This window comes from Leptonychotes weddellii, chromosome 6 (assembly GCF_054177405.1).
Source record: "Leptonychotes weddellii isolate Sample4059 chromosome 6, ASM5417740v2, whole genome shotgun sequence".
NCBI lineage: Eukaryota > Metazoa > Chordata > Mammalia > Carnivora > Phocidae > Leptonychotes > Leptonychotes weddellii.
Window position 1 is genome coordinate 25,675,630 of NC_138374.1, and position 26,510 is coordinate 25,702,139.

Here is a 26,510-nt window from a genome sequence, read left to right on the forward strand (position 1 = left end):
TAAGTTCTGCCAATTCACCTTTTATTTCTGCCCTTAGAGACTCTATGTTGCCATTAATTGATTTCTCCATTCTAGTCATTGTCTTCACAATTGCTAGCCTGAATTCCATCTCCGACATCTTGGTTATATCTGCATCCATTTGTAAATCTGCAGCATAAGTCATAATCTCTGAGTCTTTTCTATTTTGGGGGCTCCTCCTCCTTGTCATTCTGTTGATGGGTGTTTGAGGGAATGTACAGAGTCCAAATTATTGACCAGAACCCAAGCAAGATGCACCTGTTTTCTTGGGACCTTAGGGTTGCTGGCCTCTTGTTCTCCCATCCTGTCTTCTGGGGGTGGGGCCTGCCACGCTGTTACTCAGGCAACCCTGTTTGGGCGGAGTTGCCCTGCGCCCCTGTGGCGGGGGATGGGCTCAGCGGGAATCAGTTTTGGGGGCTTTTGTTCTCTGGCGGCTTTCCCTGGTGGCTTTCCGCATCTCTTCCGCGAGTCAGAGCAGAAGAGACCGTTTCCAACCCTCTGCCTCAGAGCAGAGAGACCGCAGTCTGTTCTTCAGTGAGCTCTCCAGGCCACACCGTCTCTGTTTCTGTCCGTGCTGCTATAAACTGCAGCGGCCTGGGTTGTGTGCCCCTCCTCAGAGCCCCCAGTCCTGCCTCCAGGTCAGAGCACGTCTCTGCCCTTTGTGCTTCTAAAACCGCCAGCTGCTCCCAGTTCCCAAGACCCGCTGCTCTGGTTTTCCACCCTGGGGGCTGCCCTAAAGTCCTTCCCCACCGCTACTGGTCTTCGAGTCTGTGCCCCGACCGCAGCGCCCGAGGCTGTCACTCACCGGCGGTGCAGGATCCCCACGGCCAGGCACCCTCCCGCTGCCATTTATCCTCCAATATCTGCCTGCAGAATCACAGCTCTCTGCTTCGTACCTCAAAACCAACTGCCTGTGATATTCTGTTTGTAGAGATCCAGATCTTCTTACATCTCAGGCTGGTTTCGTGGGTGCTCAGAGTGGTCTGGTAGATATCCAGCTCAATTCCAGGGACCAGTTGAAATAGCGTCCCCTACTCCTCCACCATGTTTCCCCCCTCCTTTATTTATTTGAGAGAGAGTGAGAGACAGAGCATGGGCAGAGGGGGAGGGGTAGAGGGAGGACGAAGGGTAGAGGGAGAGGGAGAAGCAGAGTCCCCAGTGAGCAGGGAGCCCACATGCTGGACTCCCAGGATCCTGGGATCATGACCTGAGCCAAAGGCAGATGCTTAACCGACTGAGCCACCCATGCACCCCTGGCTGGATTCCCTTTTAAAGCCTAGAATTGTTGCCTTTTATTTACCTTGAGGACTCAGGATTTGCAAAGTCATCTGGCCCAGACATACTCTTGCAGACTTGTTGGTTTCCCCATGCCCTCCTTTCAAGGAGCAGCCCAGAGAGCCAGCTGTATTCATCCCATCCCTCCCAAGCCTGTCTTTTAGCTGAGAACCAGCCAAGGGGAGTATGGGTTCTCTGAGAACCCAGAGCCCCATACGCAGCAGGCCCCTCAGCCCCAAGGGCACTCAGGGAGGCCCACAGGGGCCATTGACCCAGTCGGTCCTTTCATGTTGGATACCCAGTAGTCTTCTCCCCTAACACCCTCCTTTCCAAACCTCTGCTTTCCCTAGACAAGTGCCAGCTTCTTCATCCTGAACCCCCAAGAGCTACCTGGCCCTCTGAACCACCTGGCAAAGCTATGGCTGCCCTATTATGTACTTGGCCTTGACTGAGGCCAGAACCACACTGCCAACCACTCAGGTGCCTGGGCAGTGTCACCTGAGGCAGTGGGGACCCCAGGAAAGGGATGGGGCCTGGTGCTGGCCAATCAGCTTCCTGCCAGGACAGGCTGGCTGCTGGGCCCATGGGTCAGGACTAAACTCAACACACTGCTAGTCCTGTCACCACCTTCAAGTTTCCAGGTTTATCAGCAAGAAGGAACCAAAGACAGAGGCACGAAAATGTAGGGCTTGCTTGGGAGGATGCTTGTATATGGATTAATCCGGGAGAGCAGGAAGAGAGTCAGATACAGGGTATGGGAGTAGCCTAGTCTCTGGTGGGGGTAGGTGAGAGGTAGGGATTGAACTGTCCCCCTCAGAGGGGAACACAGATGACACTTGGTAGAGTGAGGGCTGCCTGAGGGCTAAGGTTGTCCCTTCTCCAAAAGAAGGTGTTGGAGGCCATGAGAACGGGTTTCATGGACCTCCAGCTATGAATAACTGACCAAGAGCATTCACCTGGACCAGACTTCCAGGTGAGCAGCCTGGGAACTTCCCCTTCCTAGGAGCTGCCCGGCCACTAATTGAGCTGAGCAAGGATACTAAGGTGGGCCCCCCATCCTGCGAGACATCGAACTCCCCTGATGGTTTATTTTGGCTCGCTGAAGGCCTTGGCAAAACTTTCTTAGACTAACTCTGCCGCAGAAATCCACCCTACCTTCCCACACTCTCTCCTTCACTCAGGGGCACACTTACCTCAACGTCTGACAGCTCTCCTAGCCTTCCTGGGCACCTACCCAATTTTCTCTCACAGCTGTTTCCTTCCTCAGAACCTTACAACCACCTCCCAGCCTTGGTGTCTGTGTCTCAGAAGACTCAGATCATCACAGAAGTCTATTAGGTTGCCAGAATGATAAATCCCTGTGGGTTAGGACCTGTTAGTGGGACCTGTCGTGAACCTTTAGAGTTACCTAGAAGAAAAGAATAAACAACAGGAAGGAGATGGAGAGAGGAATGGTCTCTGGACCCTCTGAATGCCAATCTCTCCAAACTGGTTTGGCTCTGACTGATAGAGAGAGGGCAACGCTTCTGCTGCCACCTGGTGGCCATGATAGGCAAAGCCCCTTGGCATCTTCCCACTCTGTTCTGTGACTCTGCTTGATAGGGTGCCCGTGGAGAATTTGTTGGGGTCCCCTTCTCCCTCGTTTGCAACATTAATTGTAGGTGTTGACTTCTGAACCGTATGCCCAAGGGTTTTTCCTTTAAAATTAGCACCATAGTTGCACATACCTGTGAACACATGGAAAATTATTGTATACTTTAAATGGGTGAATTGTACGGTATGTGAATTATATCTCAATAAAGCTGTTTTTTTTTTTTTTTTTTTTAAAACCAGCATCATGGGGGCGCCTGGGTGGCTCAGCAGTTCGGCGTCCACCTTTGGCTCAGGTCATGATCCCAGGGTCCTGGGATTGAGCCCTGCATCGGGCTCCCTGCTCAGTAGGAAGCCTGCTTCTCCGTCTCCCACTCCCCCTGCTTGTGTTCCCTCTCTTGCTGTCTCTCTCTTTGTCAAATAAATAAATTAAATCTTTAAAAAAACTATAAAAAAATAAAACCCAGCACCATAATAGGAGTTGGAATCAAGGGAAACTTTTAGGACATGAAGATGAGTATGGTTGGTCTTGGTTTCTTAGGACATCCCCAAGCAGATATGCAAGAAGTTCATAGTGCCCGTATTCAGTAAATACTTAATAAATTACTTATGTAGTTAAGTGGAGCCACTTCTTTTATTGTCTCACCATCCACTCTTTAACCTCAACACCCCCACTTCTCCAAATCAGGCATCCACAGCCTTCTCAATTTCCAAGGTCACCTGAGAGATTCTGGTCTAAAGCATCTGAAGGCTTTTAATTTATCAGAACACTTGACCTTTTAGCACTGTTTGGTACAGTCAATAATCACTCCCTTCTTAAAATACTCCTCCTCTGACTTTTGTGTCTTGAAAACTCTTGGTTCTCCCCCTGCCTCTCTTACGACTTTTTCTCTCCCTTTCTGGCTCCTCTTCCTTCCCCTTCAACTTCAGTTCCTTTCTCCCTTCATGCAATCCTTTGGCAATTTCAGCTGTTCCTGTGGCTCCAATAAACACGTCTAACTACACCATCACTCTCACCAGTGTTTATTACTGTCTCAAACTCTAACCCAAATTGTCCAGTGAGCCCTCAAATTTCAACATCTGAGTGTCCCATTAACACTTTATTTCTTAAATATTTTTTAAAGATTTTATTTATTTATTCATTAGAGACAGAGAGAGAGGCAGAGGGAGAGGGTAAGGGAAGAGCAGACTCCCCGCTGAGCAGGGAGCCCGATGCGGGGGCTTGATCCCAGGACCCTGGGATCATGACCTGAGCTGAAGGCAGACGCCTAACGACTGGGCCACCCAGGCGCTCCTGAAACCTACTTTTGATCCCTCTCCTCCCGCCCACCCATTAATAGCATCACTGACCTTCCAGGTAGGGGTTTGAGACCTTGGAGCTGCTTTGATTTTGCTCTCCCTTGTACCCTACCTCCAGTCAGGTGCTAATTCCTGCAGGTTCTGCCTCTGGGAGGCCTCACATATCTTCCCATTCCTTTCTATTCGTCTGTAACCATCATCATTCAGGCTTTCATTCCTGTCCCTAAACGAGCTCCGCAAACTTCCAACTGATTTCCTGGCTTCCAATCTGCCCCCAGAGCAAACCCTTATTGTCCGATTAGGTTTCATAAAATATAGCTTTCATTTCATTTCTCTGTTTGGAAGTTTTCTTTGTCTTTCTTTTGCCTGAATCCAGTTGAATTTCTATTGCCTGAATGAATTAAATGTCTGGCATTTGAGGCCTTCCATATTCACTCCCAACCCTCTTTCCAGGCTTCTTTCTTATTCTCCAGTGAGAACAGTGGGACTGTTCTTCCACAAGAGCAAGCAATGTTCCCACCTGCCAGATTTTGCACGCACTGCTATCCCTGTGTGGATGACACCCAGGAAGTCATTCTGTGTAGTCAGACAGATCTGACTCAAAGATGGATTCCAGCACAATTTATCTCTCGAATCACCTGTAAAATAGAATGACAAAAGTCTACTCCATTGGATTGTGTGAGAATTAATTAATATAATGCACTGTAAGGCGTCTGCCATGTGGGTGGTTAATAAATGGTAGCTATGCTTTCTTTTTGTCTCTTAAAATATTTGTCCTCCTTTTCCAAAGGATGTCATCCAAAGTCCACTTCATTTTTTTTAAGGATTTTATTTATTTGACACAGAGAGAGAGAGAGCACAAGCATGGGGAGCGGCAGGCAGAGGGAGAGGGAGAAGCAGGCTCCCCACGGAGCAGAAAGCCCAACATTGGGCTCCATCCCAGGACCCTGGGATCATGACCCGAGCTGAAGGTAAACGCTTAACTGACTGAGGCACCCAGGCGCCCCTCAAAATCCATTTCAATGCTATTCATTGCAAATTTCCTTTCTTGAACTTTCCACTTGCCACCCCAGTTACCTTCCTTCCTCAGAGCTGCTGTTAGATGCTGTATTTCTCACGGCAGCTATTCTCATACTCATCACATGCTTCACCCATATTCTTGCCCAACTGTAGTCTCCAAGGAAGTAGCAATTAATACAAAGTCTTGGAGCAAACAGGTGAAAAGCAAAGTGATTGCATGTATGACTCTCGTGTCAAAAAATAAACTGTCATGTTTCCTGGCTGGTGTGGAGGGCCAGTGTGGCGAAGCCAACCACCCAAGAGCTTCTGTGAGTCTAAGATGAAAATGCACCTCAAGTCTTTATGAACATAATAACTACTGACTACTGGCTTTTAAAAATACTTTTTTTTCTGAAAGTGAAAGTACTCATAATTACCGTAGAAAAAAATTAATGAAAATAAAATAAACAAAATAAAACAAAAATTAGCAAAATAAAAAGCATCCACCCAGAGATATCATTACTACGTTGTTAAATTCTTTAACATTAGTCCTTTTTTAAATGCATCCAAGTATAATTTACATATAAAATATGGACTCTGTAGATATATATGCCAGAATTATGATGAGCATTTTCTCATGACATTAAATACTATCCAAAGTGTTGATTTCTGCACAACAACCCATCATGTGTATGTATCCTTTTTTTTTCAAATTTCCAGTTGGTTTTAATGAATGGCAGCACCATATCACATGCAGTTCTGGGTGAGTTCAGGGTGAGAATTTCCAATAAGCCTTTTCTAATACTAAAACTGCTTGTTTTTGTGTCATCCAAAGTCCACCTCAAGGTGAGGGGAAGAGAAGGCTGGATGGGTCCTAAGTTTCTTGGGGGGAATCCAAGTCCATATAGTTCTCTCTTCTCAAGGAGATGGGGGCAGGAAGAGCAAGTTCTAGTCCCCAGAGAAAGAAGGACTAACAAACCATAAACACATTACTCTCTCCTTCTTATGAGGCCTGCCTGCCCTTTAAAAAGAACTACATCCTTAACTCACAGGTATTTTTCAAACTTGTATCCTTATTTATCTAATATTTTTTCTATTGTTGGATATTTGAGCTTCCTCTTTTTCAGCTTTTAAAAAATTGTTATCAATTATGCTGATAGAAACATCAGGATAGATTTCTAGATTTGGGAGTATAGGGTGAACAGAATAAAAGAAACTTAAGCTCTTGGTTCCAAATTCCCATTCAGGAAATTTAAAAAAAAATTGACCTTTATTGAGGTATGATTGACATACAAAAAGCTACACATCTTTAATGTATGCAACTTGGTGAGCCTGGAGATAAGTATACACCTGTAAAGCCTTCACCTTGGGAAATTTTTCATCGCTTTGTAGTTTTACTACTCTAGCTCTCTTATTAATTTCTGCCTCTTTCCCAGGTATCAAGGAGATAATCGATTTCAGGAATGAAAAGTGGTTGGATTCCATGTGCTCAGAAGGAATCTAAAACAAGCCTTCAAGTTGAGCTCAACTCATGTGCCCGTGACCATGAGGGATAAAGGTTACTGTAAGTTGTAACATTTCTTGCATTGTCATAACTTTTTCCTTGTTTGGTCATTTAACTCAGTCTGTTTCCTTATGTATAGTAGCGGTAAAACATTTCTGAATCTCAGAAAACCCTGTTTGCTGCAGGGCCAAGAAGTGGGAAGAGAGGTAGAAATCGTGATTCTATTCCTCATTTGCTTTAGAGCCTTAGGTCTCCTGCTGCATTGTCTCATAGCTCCCTGTACTCCTCCCTTGCAGCACTTTTTATGATTACAAATCCTAAGTTATCTGTGTATTTGCTTGATGCCTATCTTCTTTGCCAGAATCTAAGTTCTGTGAGGCAGGGGCCCTGATGATCTTATTTGCTGCTTATCCCAGAGTCCCTCCTGTATAGTCAGCATTCAGCAAATACCTGTGGACTGAATTATGACTGGAATGAAGACTCAAGATGGAAAAATATGTGTCCCCTGTGATGGGGCCCTGAGAAGCTGGGACAAGGGGGTGTATTGGGTGACTGCCCTGAGACCCTGAAATGATGCTGGAAGGGTGAGTGCCTGAGGGATTTGCCCAGGTGCTCCAGTCTCCCCTCTTCACAGGCTTGGGACATTCAGTCAGCCAAGTCTCCTGTGAAATTTGGTGAGTTGCTCTGAAGGAAAGAACTGTGTTCTCTCAAGTTCTCTTCCCCATAATCCCCCTTCTCTCTCGTGCCTTTCTTTCCCCTCCACCTCCCTCCTTTCTTTCTAGCCTGGTGTCTCCAATTCACATGGAGCTCTCTCCTCCCCCACTCCACCTTCTCTAGCAGGAGGCTGGGCTGACACTCACCATCCTATACAGAACCCTGCCTGCCCCAGCTGGAGCTCTGCCTGGAAGTGATAACGCTGACTGATTACTTCAAGACCATGTGAGTACTCCATGTCTGGACTACGCTCAGCAGGGGGCATGATCATGGCCTCAGACCCAAGTTTCCAGGCAACTGAAGACTAACTTCCTTATTTTTGTTGATAACATCATCTGTCTCCCACCACCTGGGTTTTGTTGGTCCCCTCTACCTGTCCAGTCTTCTGTAGAAGGCATGGGCAAACGGGGATAGTTGTCCAGGAGGGGTCTCTAGAAATGGGAGGAAAGCTGAAGGGCTCATTTAAAGAGGTTCTCTTTGGGGCACCTGGGTGGCTCAGTTGTTAAGCATCTGCCTTCGGCTCAGGTCATGATCCCAGGGTTCTGGGATCGAGCCCTGCATTGAGCCCCTCATTGGGCTCCCTGCTCAGTGGGAAGCCTGCTTCTCCCTCTCCCACTCCCCCTGTTTGTGTTCCCTCTCTGGCTGTCTCTCTCTCTCTGTCAAATAAGTAAATAAATAAAATCTTAAAAAAAAAAAAGTTCTCTTTGGAGAGACAGAAGATGCAAAATGTATTCCAACAGGACTTGTTAAATCCAGGAGGTCACAGGAAGGAAGTAAAAGACTGAAGTGGGTCATTTCGATGAGGGAAGTGGATCTCGTCCAGCCTCTCTGTGAGGTCCCTGACAAAATACAACAAAATGCTATTTTCTTGGCCTTCTGGGCTGGGACAGCTGCAACAGGACTTCATACACCTGAATCTTCCAATGGATCTGGCTTGTCTGTTCTAAGGAGTTGTGGCTTGTGGTGGCCCCGGGCACAGTGCTATGATGTTTATTGTACAAAAACAGGAAGGGGGGACTCCCTTGGGATTAGCCTTCTCATGTCAGTTTGCTTGGTCCACTGTGTTTGTTGCTGAAAACTTCAGCTACTCAAATTTCGGTATTTTTGCCACACAGATGACTGGTGGTATACTGGTGAAGGGTAAGTCCTTAGGTGCAGGGTTTTCTTATAGATGAGTGATCTCCAGTGTCTTCCATTGAGAATCATTGCCATAGTGAGCCATTGTTACTTATAGAGTGTGCTCTATTGTTTATGTTTATTGGGGTGGAAAAGGTTGAGGGTCACTATGTAAAACACAGAAGGTGATTTGAAGATTCTCCCTGTAGAATCTGGACCATGAGTCGCCCCAGGGTTCCTTTCTCTAGAATATGGAAGGTGGTTTCTCCTGGGGGAAATTTACATGGAGAACTTATAGGGAAATGAGCTACAAGTTTCTATCCCATGGCCTTTGCTGTCTCTGGTCTCTTTGTCAGGACCTAGTGGATCTGAGTGGCACTGAGGAGCCTGGCTAGGATGTGCATGGCGTGGAAAAGGAGGGTACTGGTGGTGGAAATGTAGTAATCTTTTTCTGGTGTGCGCAATAGGATAGCATGCAACCAAAAAATGTATCCCAGTGAAGCAATGGGACCAATTCACCAAGTGGGCTAAGAGGCATCATGGTAAAGAAGTACTTTGGGTTCTGATGGACAGCAAGTCTTGCCATGTCCTCATGAAACTCTTCTAAGAGCTATTTTCTTTCCAGACTACTGTTATAATAGTCTTCAGGTGAAATGCCATCGTTCCACTCTGCCGTTGTCAGCTGGAATGGAATGGGGGTGGATACAGAGGGTTCTGGGACCCTTGTCTCTCAGAGATAATGACAACAGAGTCCTGACTGAAGGTATCTCCCTGAAACATGAATTGCTGTGGATGAGTGGGGTACACAAGGATGGATGCTGTGGTAAGACAATTAAATTTGTTTGGTGCTTTATAGCACACAGTTTATGATGGTTTCTATATCTACTGTTTGAATCCTAAAACAGTCCTTCGGTCAGCAGGGCAGGCTTTAATGGGAACACTTTGTAGATATATAAACTAAGTCTCAAAGGGACTTGCCCGGAACTATACAGTTAGTAAGTTGCTGAACCAAGAGTTAAACCGGGAGTTTGGGTTTCAAGGTCAACCCTCTTGGGTTTTGCTAAATTGCTAAAAGGCAACCTGAGCCACAGGACTCTGACACTGGTTGCCCTTATTAACTGGCCACTCAGGAAAAACCAAGTGCCACAGAAACTTGAGGACATGAAGAACTGGCAGACGAAAGCGTCAGGAACTCCCACTTGATTACCATACTTAGGACTTCTTGAGTAAGACTAAATAACCTAGGAATGCCCAGCATCTTTTGAGAAAATTTCTCAAGCTGGTTATATAACCTGTGCTTCCCGGGGGTATTATGATTGATCCGTGGGGAATGCTAAAGACTGAGCAGGGAAAAGCAATGTTTCCTCAGTGGGTGACCATGAATAAAGCAGTCCAGCTCTGGCCTTAATGTCACAAGGGTGTGGGACCTGTCGCATGATGAACCTCTTTGAGTCTATCCAAAACCTTGTTGATCACTAGCCTCTCTCAGAATATAAAATTATCCCCCAAGGAATCCGAAACCATCTCCTGTTCCTCTTGCTGTTTCTTTGGACTATGCTGCTAGCTTCCTGTTCATTACCTCTGTCCCAATGTTCAGTTTTGCAAGCCAGGGGTCCTTTTCCAATTGTTTGAAAAGCTTGTAGGTGAGAGGCAGCAGCTCCGGTTCCTTCACTATCCGCTGATTTCATATAAAATGATCTTTTGTCTTTCCAAAGATAACAAGCACCTTGGAATATGTCTCATTAGCTGCTAAAATGTAGAGATGAAACTCTTCCATCTAGGGAAGCTCACAGAGAGGCCTTAACTCCAGCCCAGACAGTTAATTCCCTAACAGTATCTGGGCCTGGGGCAGGAGATGCATGCTGCAGAGCCAGGGGTAAGAGAGCTGCTGCTTTTCCAGCCCTTTCTCGGGTGTTGGAAAGCACCTATTTATCAAGGGCCCGAGGCCAGCCTTGGGTTGTCTGGGATCAGGATCTCTTTATGGGGACACTCGGGACTGGTGACTTCCACTAGGCTGGTGTTTTACTGAGGGGGGGAACATGGGCTTCGGTCAAGTGGGGCAATAGAGTGGCCCAGATGGGGAACCAGCTGTTGGAGAGAGGGCAGCCCCCACTGCAGCTGTCAAGGAGAAGGTAACCCCCTGCCCCTGTGGGGCCAGTACCATCCTGGGCCACAGCACATGCTTTTAGGGGAGCCAGGACAAGTGATCAGAGGCCGGAGCAGGGCCTAGGCAGGGATGTGCTCGGGGCACAGACACCAGAGATTGAAAAGAAAGAAGATCAGTTCGGATACCTCTCATAGTTCCATTTTGTGCTCATGCTTAGTAGTCCTCAGTCCAATACTACGAACCCTTAGGTAAAGTTGTCAGCTGAGCTGGGTCCAGACATCCACTCCTCTTAAGGAGTCCCAAGTCACACTGTCCTTGCCCTTTGCTCTCTCATGCATTCTCCCAATCAGGGTTTAGGCTCTTCCCTAGGCTGAGCCCCACACCCTTAAGGAACACCTTTCTGTCAGTGTAGTTCTCTCATAAGCTATATGAGGGCAGACCTCAGAAGGATACAGATAATCTGGAACTCTAGTGCCCCCCGTCTCTGCGCCCGCCCCAACCTCAACAGCAGTCAGAGACCCTGACCCTTAAGTGTCTGAAACAGAAGCTCCTCCTGCCACTACCTTTTCGCCCAGCTATAGGGGTAGAGTGAAGAAGGGGAGCCCCCCCTTTTCCACCCCACCAGGGACAGCTCAAGGTGAGACATTAAAGGAGCCTCAGACACCATTGAATGAGCCTGGAAGGGAAGCAGCACTTTCCAGTCTCCTGTCCCCGGCCTTGGCCTGCAGCCCAATCCATGGCGGCCCTTTCAGGAGCTTTTAGTGGAAATTCGCCCAGACTGGCTGGAGTCCGCCAGCCCTTCCCACTGCTCTCTCATCTCCTCTTCTGTCTGATTGGGACCACCCCCCCCACCAGGCCCCTTCTATAAACAGCCCTCCTCCCCGCCCCAGCACTGGCCTCTCTCACCCCTCCTTCCTTCCACCCCAGTCACCACATCTCCCTCCCAGGCTTCTCTCTCTCCTGCCAAACCCCTGACTTCCAGCTCCCTTCCACGCCCTGTCTTGAAGCTAGAGGAAGAGAGAGAGAGCCCCTGACAGGACTGATAGCCATTCCCCACCCCCTCCCACCTGCCCCTCCCCCAGTGGGGACAGATTCCCACTACAACAGGCAGGAAGCAGAGGCTTCCTGAGACCAGCTGCTCTCACGCTCCTTTGCCTTCTGCTGGCTAGACTGGGCTGTGTCTTTGCTCCCCCTTTCTTCAGGGGACAGTGGGTACCTGCGGTGCCAGGCCCCCTACCTCATTCCCCATGAATGCTGTGGAAAGTCCCGAGGGGCAAGAGCTCCAAAAGATGGGGAGTGGAGCCTGGGACAACCCTGCCTACAGTGGTCCCCCCTCCCCACATGGGACACTGAGGATCTGCACCATCTCCAGGGCAGTGCCCCCCCAGCCCCAACCCAAAAAGCCTGAAGATGGATCCCAGGAGAAGGCCTATAGGACCCTGGTATCCAGCTGCTGCTTCCAGATCTGTCGTGGCATCAGAGGTACCTGGTGGGAGGAGAGTTCTCCTCGGATACTGGAGTTAGGAAGGGAGTCCCAAAAGCTTTGCAGGGGGGGAGATGTGACCTGAAGAAGAGGTGGGATCTCAGTCTCTTTGGGCTTTATGAATTGTCTGTTAGAGCTGAAGGCCCCAGAACACAGAGGCCAGTGTAGTGGTCTCTTAGAGGGAGAGCCTGGTAGAGTCATCTCTGGGGGCACAGAAGGGTATGGAGGGAGTTAGCTTGAAGGAGGACATGTTTGTGATGATCCCCTACCTAGGCTGTCCCACCTGAAACAAGGACCTCCTTTCCATGTCTTCATTCTCTGCTACTCAATGTCTTTTCCACTGTCTACCTCAGGGTGTTTGATGAAGGAGGGCAGGCTTGAGTGTGGTTAGAGTAGCCAGATTCAGCCAAGATACATGGTGATGGGTGAGCAAAGGGCCGGGGTAGAAATGGGAGTAATATCCAGGGACTGGTGGGTTGGGCATCTGGGAGGAATCTGCTGCTAGCGATCCTAGGCATCTCTGTCCCTTAGGACTTTGGGGAACAACGCTGACTGAGAACACAGCTGAGAACCGGGAGCTTTACGTCAAGACCACCCTGCGGGAGCTGTTAACATACATCGTGTTCCTGGTGGATATCTGTTTCTGTGAGTAACATCTGTCTCTGTGTACCTCTGGCTGTAAGAAGCATCTATGTGTACAACATCTGTATACACACTTCCACAGCAATGCCTGAGGAGACAGCATCTATCTGTGAGCCGGCTATGTCCTGGGATTGATTACCTTTTCAGCTTAAGATGTTTTGATTAAAAAGAACTTGTCACTGAATTCAGGAGAAGAAGGCAGATTGTTAGAAAGCTGTTAAAGTTACTTTGTCAAGAGTTGCAAGGGAAATACAGTTTTTAAGTTCACGTTCCTGACACCAACTCAGCAGCCACCATGTTCTGTTGGCAAGTGGAAGTTTTTACCCTTCTATAAAAAGTGGAAAACAGTTCCTTTCTATTTGGAATGAAGAATAGTTTGGTGGGTTTCATGTGATTATTATGCTAGGTCTGATCCCCATTTGTTTAAAAGCAGAAGAAGAAAGGTTCAGCAGGCCTTAGAGCTCAGAATCCCAGTAAAAGGGCTAAAGATGCAAGTGGTGTAGTGTGGTCAATGCAGCTAAGATTCTCCCATGTGAGAGAACCACCATGCCACAGGCATTGGAGGAAGCTTATTTGAAGTTCTAGCTACAGATACAAACTGGAAAGGTTTGGTGTCTGATTCGAGAATACCAAGTGAAAGGATAGAAAAAGTGCACCATGGAAGGATAGAGTCAAAGAATTATAGATTGAAGGTATAGGCTCTGAATTTACACAGACTTGGGTGCAAACACCAGGCTCTACCATTCACCAGTTGAGGAAACTTGAGCAAGTTGCTTAATTTTTCTGAGTTTCAGTTTCCTAGTCCATACCTATCCAATCCAATAGGATTATATGAGGTTCACATGAGATAATATTGATGAAGTCATTACCCCAGTAAAGAGTAACTAGTACCAGTAAATAAATAGGCATATGGTAAAAAATATTCCATAATGGTCACCACCCTGGTCTCCAGACCTGATGCCCTCCCTATATGATGGGCGTCCCTATATGATGCCCAGTACTGGACAAAATACTCCATGGTCATATGGCCAGTACAGAGTTCTGTGATGCAATTCAGTTGTATTCAGATTTGGGAAATCTATGATAACAGCAGAGGAAGTGATATCTGAACCAGAAGCTGAAAGATGAGGAGGATTTAGCTCCTTGAAAGGAAGGTGAAAAGAAGGAAAGTTCCTGGGAAGGGAGAACAGCATGTGCCTAGGGCTCTGAGGGCCTTTACATTTTGATGCTTCAGACATGTAGTAAAAGAGTACTGTTACTAGCTTCTTACCCCCCATCCTCTCCCAGGCCTCTTTCTTCTTTCAGGCAAAACTAGAGGCAATCATGAGCCTTGAACATGGTCTCAGTAGGGCTACTTTGGCACTCTCCAAGGTTCTGACCTCAACCTCCCTGGCATCTCAGCTCCCTGTCAGCCTCCCTGAGCTCTGACCATCTGCAACTAGACTACATATTCTCAGTGGGGATCATATACCCCCGAGGGAGTAGAAATAGTTTCTTGGAGGGCAAAGAAAGAAGAAAAAAGAAAAAAACCAACTTAGACATTGCAAAAGTTTTTGGCCTCGGAAAAGGCCACAGTACATAAACAAATGTAGTATTTATGTGCTATTAAAATTTAACTGGGGTGAGGGGTGATTGGGAAGAAAATGTCTAAAGATGCCCCTGAGTTGAGGGATAATGCCAAAAAAGGTTAAGAAACATTGAACTAAACCCTTGTAATTTTGCTAGCCTGTGTGCTAAGCTCTCCTGCCTAATGATAAGGATGCAAGTCCTAGCCATAAAATCTGACACAAAATACAATGGCTGTTGTGTTATTCCATCAGGAGGCTGTCTTCTAAGAGCTTCAATGACATGTATTTGGATACGCATCTTTATCAGTGTGCTTTTCCCTGTCAGTTCCTGTGACTGGGTTCAGATGCTCTAGGACCCATATTTGGTATTAGGGTAAACACTGCGGCATAATGGAAAGGTATAAACATTGGAGTCAGACAAACTGGATTCAAATACCTCTGCCACTTACTGGTCTCGTGACTTTGGGTACTTCCTTTTGGTAGAACAAAGAGAATAATACTTATCTTATGGAGATAACATATATAAATAATCTTACACAATCACTGATAGTAATCATCTTTGTATTCTCTAGTGGAATTTCAAAATACTTACTTGGTCCTCTAGACTGGTTATAAAAATTACCTTCCAAGAAAGAAGCAAATCTGAAAGAGCTACATATTGTATGATTTTTACTGTATGACATTTTGAGAAAGGCAAAATTATGAAGGTAGTAAAAGGATCAGTGGTTGCCAGGGATCTGGGAGGAGAGGGAGATGAATAGGTGGTGTGCAGAGAATTTTTAAGACAGCAGAACTACTCTATATGACAATATTATGGTAGATACATGTCATTGTACATTTGTCCAAACCCATATAATGTACAACACCTAATGTAAAGTATGGACTTTGAATAATAATGTGTCAATGCAGGTTCATTGATTGTAGTAAATGGGCCACTCTGGTGGGGGATTTTGATAGAGGGAAGGCTGTCCATACGCAGAGGCAAGGGTATATGGGAAATCTCTATACCTTCCATTCAATTTTGCTTTGAACCTAAAACTGCTCTAAAAAGTAAGATCTATTTGGTTTGTAGTTGGCTTCACAAAAAGGGGTAATATCATTTGAACAGCATCATTTAAGTTAAGGCATTTTCTCTGGAAGACCTCAGTAAATCACTACAACCACCACTATCATCATTGTTATTAACAGCATGCACACCAACCTTTTATTGAATAAAAGCATTACACCATGTACCTTATCTTATTGACTACGCACAATGATTCTAGGGTATTGGTTCTGTTACCACTTCCATTTTATAAATCAGGAAAGGTTTAGATATGTCAAATAGCTTGCCCAAGGCCACACAGCAAGTGAGTAGCAGAAGCAGGAATCCAATGCAGTGACTATTGACCTGACTCAATTTTTGAGGCTTTTAACTAGAGTCTACTACAGCCTCTCTGCATGCAAATGTGTTACACATTAATTTATTAACACCTGTTAACATCTTAGCAAGGATAACTACATGTCCTACCTTAGTAGAAGCATAATTTTGAATTCTACTGGCTCATTACTTTTTTCTTTTTATTGCTGTATTTTTTAAATGATTTAAAAACACTAAAGAACATTTTGAAATATAATTCACCTATAATTTACCACCACAACACCAAAGATATCGTCACTGAACCAGCCCTTATATTTTCTTCCTTTCCTTTTTTTTTTTTTAAGATTTTATCTATTTATTTCAGAGAGAGAGTGAGAGAGAATGAGCAGGGAGGGAGGGGCAGAAGCAGACTCCCCTACAGAGCAGGGAGGGAGCCTGCTCAGGACCTGAGCTGAAGGCAGCCACTTAACCAAATAAGCCACCCAGGCGCCCCTTATATGGTTCCCTTTCACTTACAATTATATCTTAAATATTTCCTCATGTTTGTAAGTCATTTTTATATTTTCATCTTAATGACTACAGTCACATAATTAACTAAAACATTCTCTCGTTATTTCAATATTTGCCAACCGCAGGTAAATATATCTATACTTGCTACTTTTTGCCATTTCTGTTGAAGTATTTCCTTGGGAATTTCCAGGGAGGGAGATGCTAGGACAAAAGATAGGAATACCTTCTTAGGGGTCCCTGGGTGGCTCAGTCGGTTAAGCGTCTGCCTTTGGCTCAGGTCATGATCTCAGGGTCCTGGGATCGAGCCCCGCATCGGGCTCTCTGCTCAGTGGGGAGTCTGCTTCTCCCTCTCACTCTCCCTCTGTACGTGCTTTCTCTCTCTCTCAAATAAAATAAATAAAATCTTAAAAAAAAAAAGGAATACCTTCTTAGTACTTGCTTATGTGTTGTCATTTTGCCTTTGTAGGGGATCATACAAATTTATTATGCTGCTAGTGCTCTGAGATCAAACCAATTTTGTCACAGTCTCACCAACATTGGATAGTCTCATTTTTAATTTTTATTATTAAGTAGGCATAAAACCTTAATTTGTCTTTAATCACCAGTGAGGGTGGATAGTTTTCCCATGCTTTAATTTATTATGTAAATCTACTTTTGTGTAAATTGCTTAAGGAAGGTATGTTTTAAGAGGGATAAGGAAGGGGGTGGGGAGTAAAGTTTGGAGTATTAAAACCCTAGGTGAGGGACCAAACACCAGGGAACTCATTTCCAGGATTTGGGTTCCTGGAGCTGGGAAATACTAGCCTAACTTTGGCTTGGGATGGGCCCTCATAAACTATAGTGGTAAGCCATACTGACCACATTTCTTCTCCCTTATGCTTTATTCAAGGACCTGGGTGGAGCTAGATACCAGAGCTATTTGGACTTTCATCAGCTGAAATAGAGCTATCTTTTTTATGCAGGCAATGTGGGTGAACCATCTATCTTCCCACAATAACCATATCAGTTGGGTAGCCTTTTAAATCTTACAAAGAGCTTGTATACCTATTATCTCATTTGATCCTGACAGCAGTCCTGTAAGGGATAGATATTATTTCCATTTCATAGATTAGGAAGCCGTTATCTTTTTTTATTTTATTTTTTTTTAAGATTTTATTTATTCATTTGAGAGAGAATGAGATAGAGAGAGCATGAGAGGGGGGAGGGTCAGAGGGAGAAGCAGACTCCCTGCCGAGCAGGGAGCCCGATGCGGGACTCGATCCTGGGACTCCAGGATCATGACCTGAGCCGAAGGCAGTCGCTTAACCAACTGAGCCACCCAGGCGCCCTAGGAAGCCGTTATTATTGTCATTATGAATAGTCCAGGAATGATCAGTAATTCAGAATGGTCCCTGATGGGTGGAGTTGGTCCTATTCCTCCACATAGACAGCACTGGAGAATGATCTTCCTGCCTCCACTCCTTCCCTCCCACCATCATGATATTTAGGAAAGGGCTTCCAGCTCTTTGTCGTCTTGGCAGGATGGCTGTAGCCTTTTGTTGATGGAGGAAACATTGAAGGTCTTTGTGTGGAAACAATGGCTGTTTGTTTTAGGAGACAGTATTGTTATCTCAAAGGTGCACCTGGGACTGGCCCTGTTTAGGAACGGTTCTGAGACAGGACAAGGCTGGGTCTGGTCACCATGCAGTTGGGGAGGAGGGCAGAGACCCTCAGCCTTTGGTGACTTGTGTCACTGGATGTTCTTTATTCATCACTGGTTGTAAGGAAATGCCTACCTCTATTCACTCTGCCTCTTTTGAGTGGATGTCAAGGTTCTGTCCATAGATTGGTGGGATCTTATATTAATAGGAGAGGTTGAAGTAAGTTTGGAGGCTAGGAAAAAGATGTCTTTCTTTTTTTCTTTATGAGATATAATTGACATACAACACTGTATTCGTTTTAGGTGTAAAACATAATGATTTGATATATGTATATATTGGGAAATGATCACAATTAGTTAACATTCCTCACTACACGTAGTTACTAATTTTTCTTGTGATGTGAATTTTTAAGATTTAGTCTCTTAGCAACCTTCAAATACACAATACAGCATTGTTAACTGTAGTTACCATGCTGTACACTACATCACCATGCTGGATTTGTTTATCTTATAATTGGAATTTTGTACCTTTTGACCACCTTCACCAATTTCACACCCCCCCTCACACACACCCCTATGTCTGGCAACTACCAATCTGTTCTCTGTATCTATGAGTTTGATGGGTTTTGTTTTTGTTTTAGATTCCACATATCTATGACATCCTGTATTTGTCTTTCTCTGTCTGACTTATTTCACTTAGCATAATGTCCTTAATGTCCATCCATGTTGTTGTAAATAGCAGCCTTTCCTTTATTGGTGGATGAATAATATTCCATCATATATACGTACCACATTTTCTTTATCCATTCGTTTGTCAATGGACACTCAGATTGTTTCCATGTCTTGGCTATTGTAAATAATGCTGCAATGAACATAGGGGTGCAGATATGTTTTTTGAGATAGTGATATCATTTTCTTCAGATAAATATCCAGGAGTGGAATTGCCGGTTCATATGGTAATTCTATTTTAATTTTTTGAGGAACCTCCGTAGAAGATGTCTTTCTTGACTAAGCATTCCTAGAATTGACAAGGAAAGGAACAGAAATATGTTAGAGGTTCAGAAAATGTCTGTGGGTGAGCTCCTATACCCTATGTGACTGTAATGATGACAGAAGATAATTGGTCACAAAGAACCATGACATTAGTGAAGGTGCAATGGTGATGGAGAGAGCGTGGGACCTGGAATAAGATGACATGGTTCAAATGATGGTGCAACCGGTTATTAGCCATTGCCTTTGGCAAGCTAGGTCAAGATATTTAAATCTCTGGAAGCCCCGTTTTCCTTATATATCTAATGATGGTAATGATTGCCTTTGTGAGATTGGTGGAAAATAAGTAAGTACAAATAGTACAGTGCCTGGCATATGGTGGGCTTTCAAAAAATATCAGTTGTCATTCCACGTCAAGGTATAAATTAGGAAAATATTGAAATGTAAAGTTTAACCCACTGGAACCTTGAGATCTGAGAAAGCATCAGGATAATGCTTATCAAGGATCAGAAAGACTAGGCCCTCTAGAAGCAGTTGCCAGGGATCAAGACTGGCCATGGGATCATGGTTTCATGCTTTTCCTAGCAGGCTCAGTTACCCATGGTCTATCCAGACACAGAGAATTACAAAGTCCTTCTAGTACTAGGGTGAGGTCATCTGAGTCAACTCAACCTAGATAATAGGGATTATTTAGGCTTTGGCCTAAATTTGCTGTAGCAGAATTCCCTGGTGCCCCAGAATTCTGAGGGCCTGGATCACTGTTACAAGATTGGTGAGCCTGGACATATCCTGTTGTTCAATGCTAGGTAACAACCTGTCATGTAGTTTTCCCTGATGTGGAGCTGTCACTGGTCTCTAGGAATACTGTAGTACATTTTTTTTTTTAAACTAAAATTGTTTTTCTCATCATAGTAACTTTCTTTTTTTTTTTTAAGATTCTATTTATTTATTAGAGAGAGAGAGAGAGCATGAGCAGGGAGGAGGGGCAGAGAGAGAAGGAGAAGCAGGCTCCCTGCTGAGCAGGGAGCCTGACGCAGGGCTCCATCCCAGGACCCCGGGATCATGACCTGAGCTGAAGGCAGACACTTAACCGACTGAGCCACCCAGGCGCTCTACTGTAGTACATTTAAATGCCAGTTCTTGGAATCAGGGAAAGAATTTTTACCTATAACTATGCTTTGATCAAGTATAGGAGAGCAGGCAGCAGTGGCTGATAAAATCTAGATATTCTACATTTTTGTAGATGAGATCAGTCTGGGGCTCTGCTGGTATAAGGAGTCAGAGAATGAACATGTAGTTTGCATTCATAAAGCATGAGTCTGAGTGTTGACTCTGTCTCTTCCCAGCTGAATGGCCCTGAGCAGATCATATAAATTTGAATTTCATGATTCATAGTGTTAAAAATAAAACCACAGGTCCCAAATGGTGTCACTTAGGTTGAGGCCCCATGTCAGTAAATCAAGACTTAATACCTAACCTAACTGCAGTTTCAACCCCCCAAAAATGTAACCTTTAACCAGTCAACATGGAAATTTCTTGGCCAGCACTAGGAAATTTACAGATAGAACCCTTCCATTCCCCACAGAAGGGCTACCTTGCCAAAAACAATGGCTTCTTTGCTAATAATTTCCTTTTTTCCACTCTGTACCTTTAAAAACCTTTCCTTTTCGGTAGCCCTTTGGGGCTCTCCTCTACTTGCTAGATGGGATGCTGCCTGATTTCACGGTTTAACTAATAAAGCTAATTAGATCTTTAAAACTTACTTGATTGAATTGTGACATTTAACATTAGAAAAACTGCTCATTGGCAAGGTCAGACCATACCTGGTAAGTTACTGGGAGACATTGCATGGGAAAACACTATGAAAACTATGGAACATGGGATCCACATAAGGGATTATAGTAATATGGATAATGATCTCTTTATGCTATTAGGTGGAGGCAGCAATAAATCTAGGATTTTAAGTTGAGGCAGATCATTAAGGCTGTGTGGAAGTTCTAGTCACAGATATAAGGCAAAGGGCAATGTTCTCAAAGGTGTGCTCCAAGGACCCCTGGGGCTTCCTGAGACCCTTTCCCTTACCAAATTACATCTTTGTGGGAGGTCATATTTTCTTCACATACTTCAACCAAAACAACCTATAGCAGCAGATTGAATTCTGAAGCAGATATGAGAATCCAGCAATCTTCTTTAAACCCAGGTGTTAAACAGGCTTGCAAAAATATTAAATGATCCCATTTTTCTCACTGAATTTATTTGTTTTGTTTTAGAAAATAGTTGTTTTTCGGGCGCCTGGGTGGCTCAGTTGGTTAAGCGACTGCCTTCGGCTCAGGTCATGATCCTGGAGTCCCAGGATCGAGTCCCGCATCGGGCTCCCTGCTCGGCAGGGAGTCTGCTTCTCCCTCTGACCCTCCTCCCTCTCATGCTCTCTGTCTCTCATTCTCTCTCTCTCTCTCAAATAAATAAATAAAATCTTTAAAAAAAAAAAAAGAAAATAGTTGTTTTTCATAATAATATGTTGTTCATGTTTACGTATATGGGGTTTGTTATCATTATTTTAAAATGAATCATTATTACAAATGTCTAAATTTTTCCTCAGTTTTAATTTCTATAAAGTAATTTCTATAAAGTTAGCTATAACCCAAATAAAAACTTTTTGGAGTTCCTAATAATTTTTAAGAGTTACAAAGTGGTTCTGAGAACGAAATGTTTGACAACCACTGGTTTGGAGTATGAATTTGAGCTGGTCAAATCAGATTATTTCACAGCATGGAGTGCTCAACAAATGAAATGTTAAGAGCTCATTAGCAAAAGGTTCAAACTAAGGACAAGATCCTGGCTATTCACACATTCATTCATTCATATTTTACAAAGTCCTATTATGTGGCAGACCCTCCTAACTGTTAAAGGCTTTGAAATACAGGAGACACACCTGCCTTCAAGGAGCAGTGGAAGCCAATGGCGGCCTTAAACCCATAGTGACCTGCAGTGCAATGGACACTGGGGGTGGGGTGGGGGTGGGGTTGCTCCAGGATGATGGCAAGATGTCGGAGGACAAAATGTTCAGAGAGACCTGGGAACTCTTGTGGGTCTCAGAAGCAGGCAACCATTCAAGTCTGAGGAGACCAAAATCATTGTCATTTGCTTGTGTTTTTTGTTTTGCTTTGTTTTAACATTATTGGCTCTCAGCCTGGAGAAGGCAGGCGTGGGAGCCAAGAGCCAACTAAGGCCTCAGGCTATGAATATGCAAGAGCTTTGCCAGAGTCAGAGTTCGGAAGGGCAAGTATGAAAGGAAAATATAAAGCAGTGTTTCTCCTCATTTCATTACAAAAGAATTCTACCCCTTCCCCCGCCCCCAAACCATGGGAATATCTTTATTAAAAGTTTAACTAATATAGTTCTTGTTTAAAAAAAAAAAAAGTCAAATAATATGGAAAATGTTAAAGGCCACTATTATTAACTATTAAGAGTTTGGTATATATCATTTCAGCCATTTTCTGGGCACATATAAATATATTTGAATTTCAGTGAAATGCACTGGTTTTATAATCCTATAGTGAAGGCTCTGAGGATTTAACCCTTCCCTCATTTCTTTTTTTTTTTTTTTTAAGATTTTTATTTATTTGACAGAGAGAGATACAGCGAGAGCGGGAACACAAGCAGGGGGAGTGGAGAGGGAGAAGCAGGCCTCCTGCCGAGCAGGGAGCCCGATGCGGGGCTCGATCCCAAGACCCTGAGATCATGACCTGAGCCGAAGGCAGACGCTTAACGACTGAGCCACCCAGGCGCCCCAACCCTTCCCTCATTTCTAAGTTGCAATTTTCTTCTGCCTACTTTCCATCTTAAGAAACATGAGGCATTTGGAATCCAATTTTAAATGACCTGACCTAATAGCATTAATTAGAATATGTGAGTGGAAGAAGGAATTGCCCAAGAAGGAGAATAGCAGCAATAAGAGGATTTCTTTTTTTTTTTTTAAGATCTTATTTATTTATTCGACAGAGAGATAGACAGAAGAGCACAAGCAGAGGGAGTGGCAGAGGGAGAGGGAGAAACAGGCTCTGCACTGAGCAGGGAACCCGATGCGGGACTCGATCCCAGGACCCTGAGATCATGACCTGAGCTGAAGGCAGACGCTTAACCATCTGAGCCACCCAGGCACCCTAAGAGGATTTCTTAATAGGGAACTTCCTACTAAGCAAAGGATAAAGGGTTTTGTAAACTCAGTAAATGGTTTTAACCAAGAGATCTGTGATTAGATTTGACTTTTTCTTAACAGAACATTTGACTTTTCCCCTAATTTTCCTAGAAAAATTCCTTTTCCAAAATATCCATCTGACATGGATGTAATCATATGAAATCCTTCCGTTGGGATATTGATTTAGCTGTAGTAACAGTGCTTAAATAGAATAGAAGTTTATTTCTCTCTCACATAATAATCTAAATTGTGTAAGAAGCCCTGGACTGGGGGCACATGGGTGGCTCAGTCAGTTAAGCGTCTGATTCTTTGATATCAGCTCAGGGCATGATCTCAGGGTCATGAGATTGAGCCCCAGGTCAGGTTCCGTGCTGAGCGTGCTGAAGCCCTGGACTAAGATGGGGCCCAGACTGCTTCTACCTCTTTGTGTTGTCATTCTCAACATACGGCTTCCACCTCATGCTCCAGCTCCAGCTCTTATGTTCCTAAGAAATAGGTAGAGAGATGTTTCAGAGAGCTTCTCAGCAATCCAGGTGATAAGAGGGACTCAGGAAGAGGCCATCAGAGTAGCCACAGGGTAAATTTATAAAACAGGTAAAGCCCGAGGAACTTCCAATTCTTCAACAACTGGAAGATGGATGGAACAGTGGGAGTTCTAGCCACACAATGACTGTCAGGGCTGGTTTTGGGGGTAGAGGGAAGAGACCTCCAGATTTCTAGAGAAGCATCTTCCATACGTTTCTTCACAGCTATTCAGCTTAGGAAGGAGTATTTGTCTTTTGAGTTTCAAAAACTTGAAGGCACAGAGTTTCCAAAAGAGCAGTGGTATAAACATATAAAGGAATTATAATTATACACTTGCTAGCAGAAGCACCCCAGCCCTTCAAGTTTCTTTGTCAATTAGTTGATACCCTCCTGCCCAAGGAGACTGCTGTTGGAAAATGATAGCTAAATTCCATCACATGGTAATTAGGAACAAGAAAGGAGCTCAGTAGCATATGACGGCCTACATGGCAATCACCTGGGAAAGTAGGCACAGAAAGCAACTGCTGACTTCTTGCTATTGCTCTGAGCTGGGAAGGTCTTTCAACAATTCAAAAGAGAGGACAGTAATATTCAGTCTCTACTATAAACATTGGAATGGATAAAATCAAGTTATTATCCAAGCTCATGATGATTAATAATGATTATTACAGTCATACTTCTTTAATGATAATATTAATATATATATTTATATATATTATATATTTATGCCCCACCTGTGTCTAAAAGTGACCTAAGCCAGCTTACATTACAAAGCACAGACGCAATAAAATATAGCCCATTAGAACTATAATAAAAAGAGTTAGCAAAAAAAGTGGGAAAAGGTAGGGGAGGAAGATACCTTGTATCGGAAAACCTAAGATCAACAAAGTACAGCAAATAAGAACAAAGCCTGAGGTTCCTGGCAACCAAAAGCAAGAAGAAAACATAAATAGGTTGCACAGTTCTCACTGGTGACTAAGAGAAAGCACACCAGTTAATAAGGAGACCCTAGCTCTGGGAAGAGCTGGCTTTGTTGGATTTTATATGAGTCATGGAATATCATAATGGATAAAAGCAATATTCAAGACTGAGGCTACTTCTCTTTTGACTGTGTTTTATATCTGCCTCCTTTAAAAATCCATATTAAATCCTCATTCTTAAAGCATTTTTAAGAGTAGGGATATATACTGGAGCGCCTAGGTGGCTCAGTTGGTTAAGCTACTGCCTTCAGCTCAGGTCATGATCCTGGAGTCCTGGGATCGAGTCCCGCATCGGGCTCCCTGCTCAGCGGAGAGTCTGCTTCTCCCTCTGACCCTCCCCCCTCTCGTGTGCTCTCTCTCTCTCAAATAAATAAATAAAATCTTTAAAAAAAAAAAAGAGTAGGGATATATATGTATACTTTACATACAGCTATACATATTTGCATATATATGTGTATATGCATATATATACATTTATAAGTGCTTATAAACACACATACACATATGTGTGTGTGTGTGTAAATTTTTATTGTATTCTAGAGACCTGGATTTACCCAGAAATAAAGCTTGGAGAGCCTTGAGGAATTAATGGTAGGTATGTTCCTAGAATATCATCATCAGTTGATTTGGTCAGCAGGCCCCCTTTAATATAAGGTAATAATGTATTTTAATTAATGTGGACTTCAGCACAAATATGCTAAAGTCATCGACTGCGCTCCAGAGATGTTCAAACAGTAGCAGAAGCTTTTCTAGCTCCATTTTCCTCAGGAATAATGCAATCTCTTTGAAAATGTCATGGTTTTCACATAGGTAAGGACCATGTTACAATGAAGTAAAATGCAGTGAACACTGGCTTAGCCCATATGGGATTTATTGTCTAGATAATGAAAGTCCAAAGGAGGGCAGAGTTCAGGGATGATCCATCCAGTGGCTTAATGATATCATCAAAGCCCGGTCTGTTTGTGTTATTCAGTTCTGCCAGTTGTGAGATCAGTTTCCTCTTGGGGCTGAATCCCCTGGGGCTTTCTCATTCATATCTACTATGAGAGAGAAGGTCCTAAAAGGTTCCAGAACTCTCTCTTCATGACTCTTTGGTCTGAAATGGGTTACATGCTCATCCCTGAAGCTGCAATGGCGTCGTGGGAGGGACATTTGTGGATTAATCTGGGCCTAAGCGTCTCTTCCAAATCCTAGAGCCAGGGTTGAATTCAGCTTCTAGCCACATATGTGAGATGACCCACAGAGGTGTGATATCTCAAATAAAATCATGGTATTAACCAGGAGAGGATCTTAAGGAAGCAGTCACGAAATCCAATACAGCATCCAGCACCTAGAAATTTCAGCCTGTAACTTGGAAACAAAGAGGTGGACAGATTTTTAAGGATAATTTTATTATTTTTATATTGTATTATTATGATAGCATTACTTGAACTCCATGAGAATGAAGAGAAATAAAACCCACCTATTATACTACTCATTTGTCAAAAAGTCCATTTTTCCTTCAAGTTTTTACATACCTAGTATTTTTGTAAAATATTTAATTGTCACAACAGCACAAACAATTTTGCATTCTGTGTTTACTACCATTTCAATGGCTGTATAATACTCCATTAAGTGGCTCAATGATATCATACTTTCCTTCAATATTGCCTCTTTGTAGGACATTTAGGTTGTTTACAATCTTTTGATAGTATGAACAACCCAGGTCACATTTTTGGGCATGTGAGTTTTTCCTCCTCTGGGACTCAGCTATGTCAGAGTATGACTCTTGATACAGATTTATACAATTATCTGTTTATACCAGAGTGAAGGAATTTGGCGCTTCCTTTATGATGGTGATGTTTGAGTTTACCAAGTACTTTTTTACAATTCACCTCCTAACTCAGATATTAGACTCTCCAAATAGAGTTTTCTTATAAGGGTGCCTTATAAACTTGTGTAATACCAAACATTTGGCTTGATTTTCGGAAGAGAGTCAGAGTCCCTAATCAGA

At 43.9% G+C, this 26,510-nt stretch overlaps 1 protein-coding gene across 1 annotated transcript in view; it reads left to right on the plus strand.

Moving 5' to 3' along the window:
* Window positions 1–26,510, plus strand: part of PKD2L1 (polycystin 2 like 1, transient receptor potential cation channel) — a 71,764-nt gene that overhangs the window by 30,468 nt on the left and 14,786 nt on the right. The window contains exons 3-8 of the mRNA XM_081823642.1: window positions 6,618–6,745; window positions 7,102–7,359; window positions 7,523–7,624; window positions 9,141–9,338; window positions 11,825–12,104; window positions 12,637–12,750. Of these exons, the coding sequence (XP_081679768.1) occupies window positions 9,327–9,338; window positions 11,825–12,104; window positions 12,637–12,750 (406 nt within the window). The 5' untranslated portion in view covers window positions 6,618–6,745; window positions 7,102–7,359; window positions 7,523–7,624; window positions 9,141–9,326. The remainder of the gene's footprint in view (window positions 1–6,617; window positions 6,746–7,101; window positions 7,360–7,522; window positions 7,625–9,140; window positions 9,339–11,824; window positions 12,105–12,636; window positions 12,751–26,510) is intronic.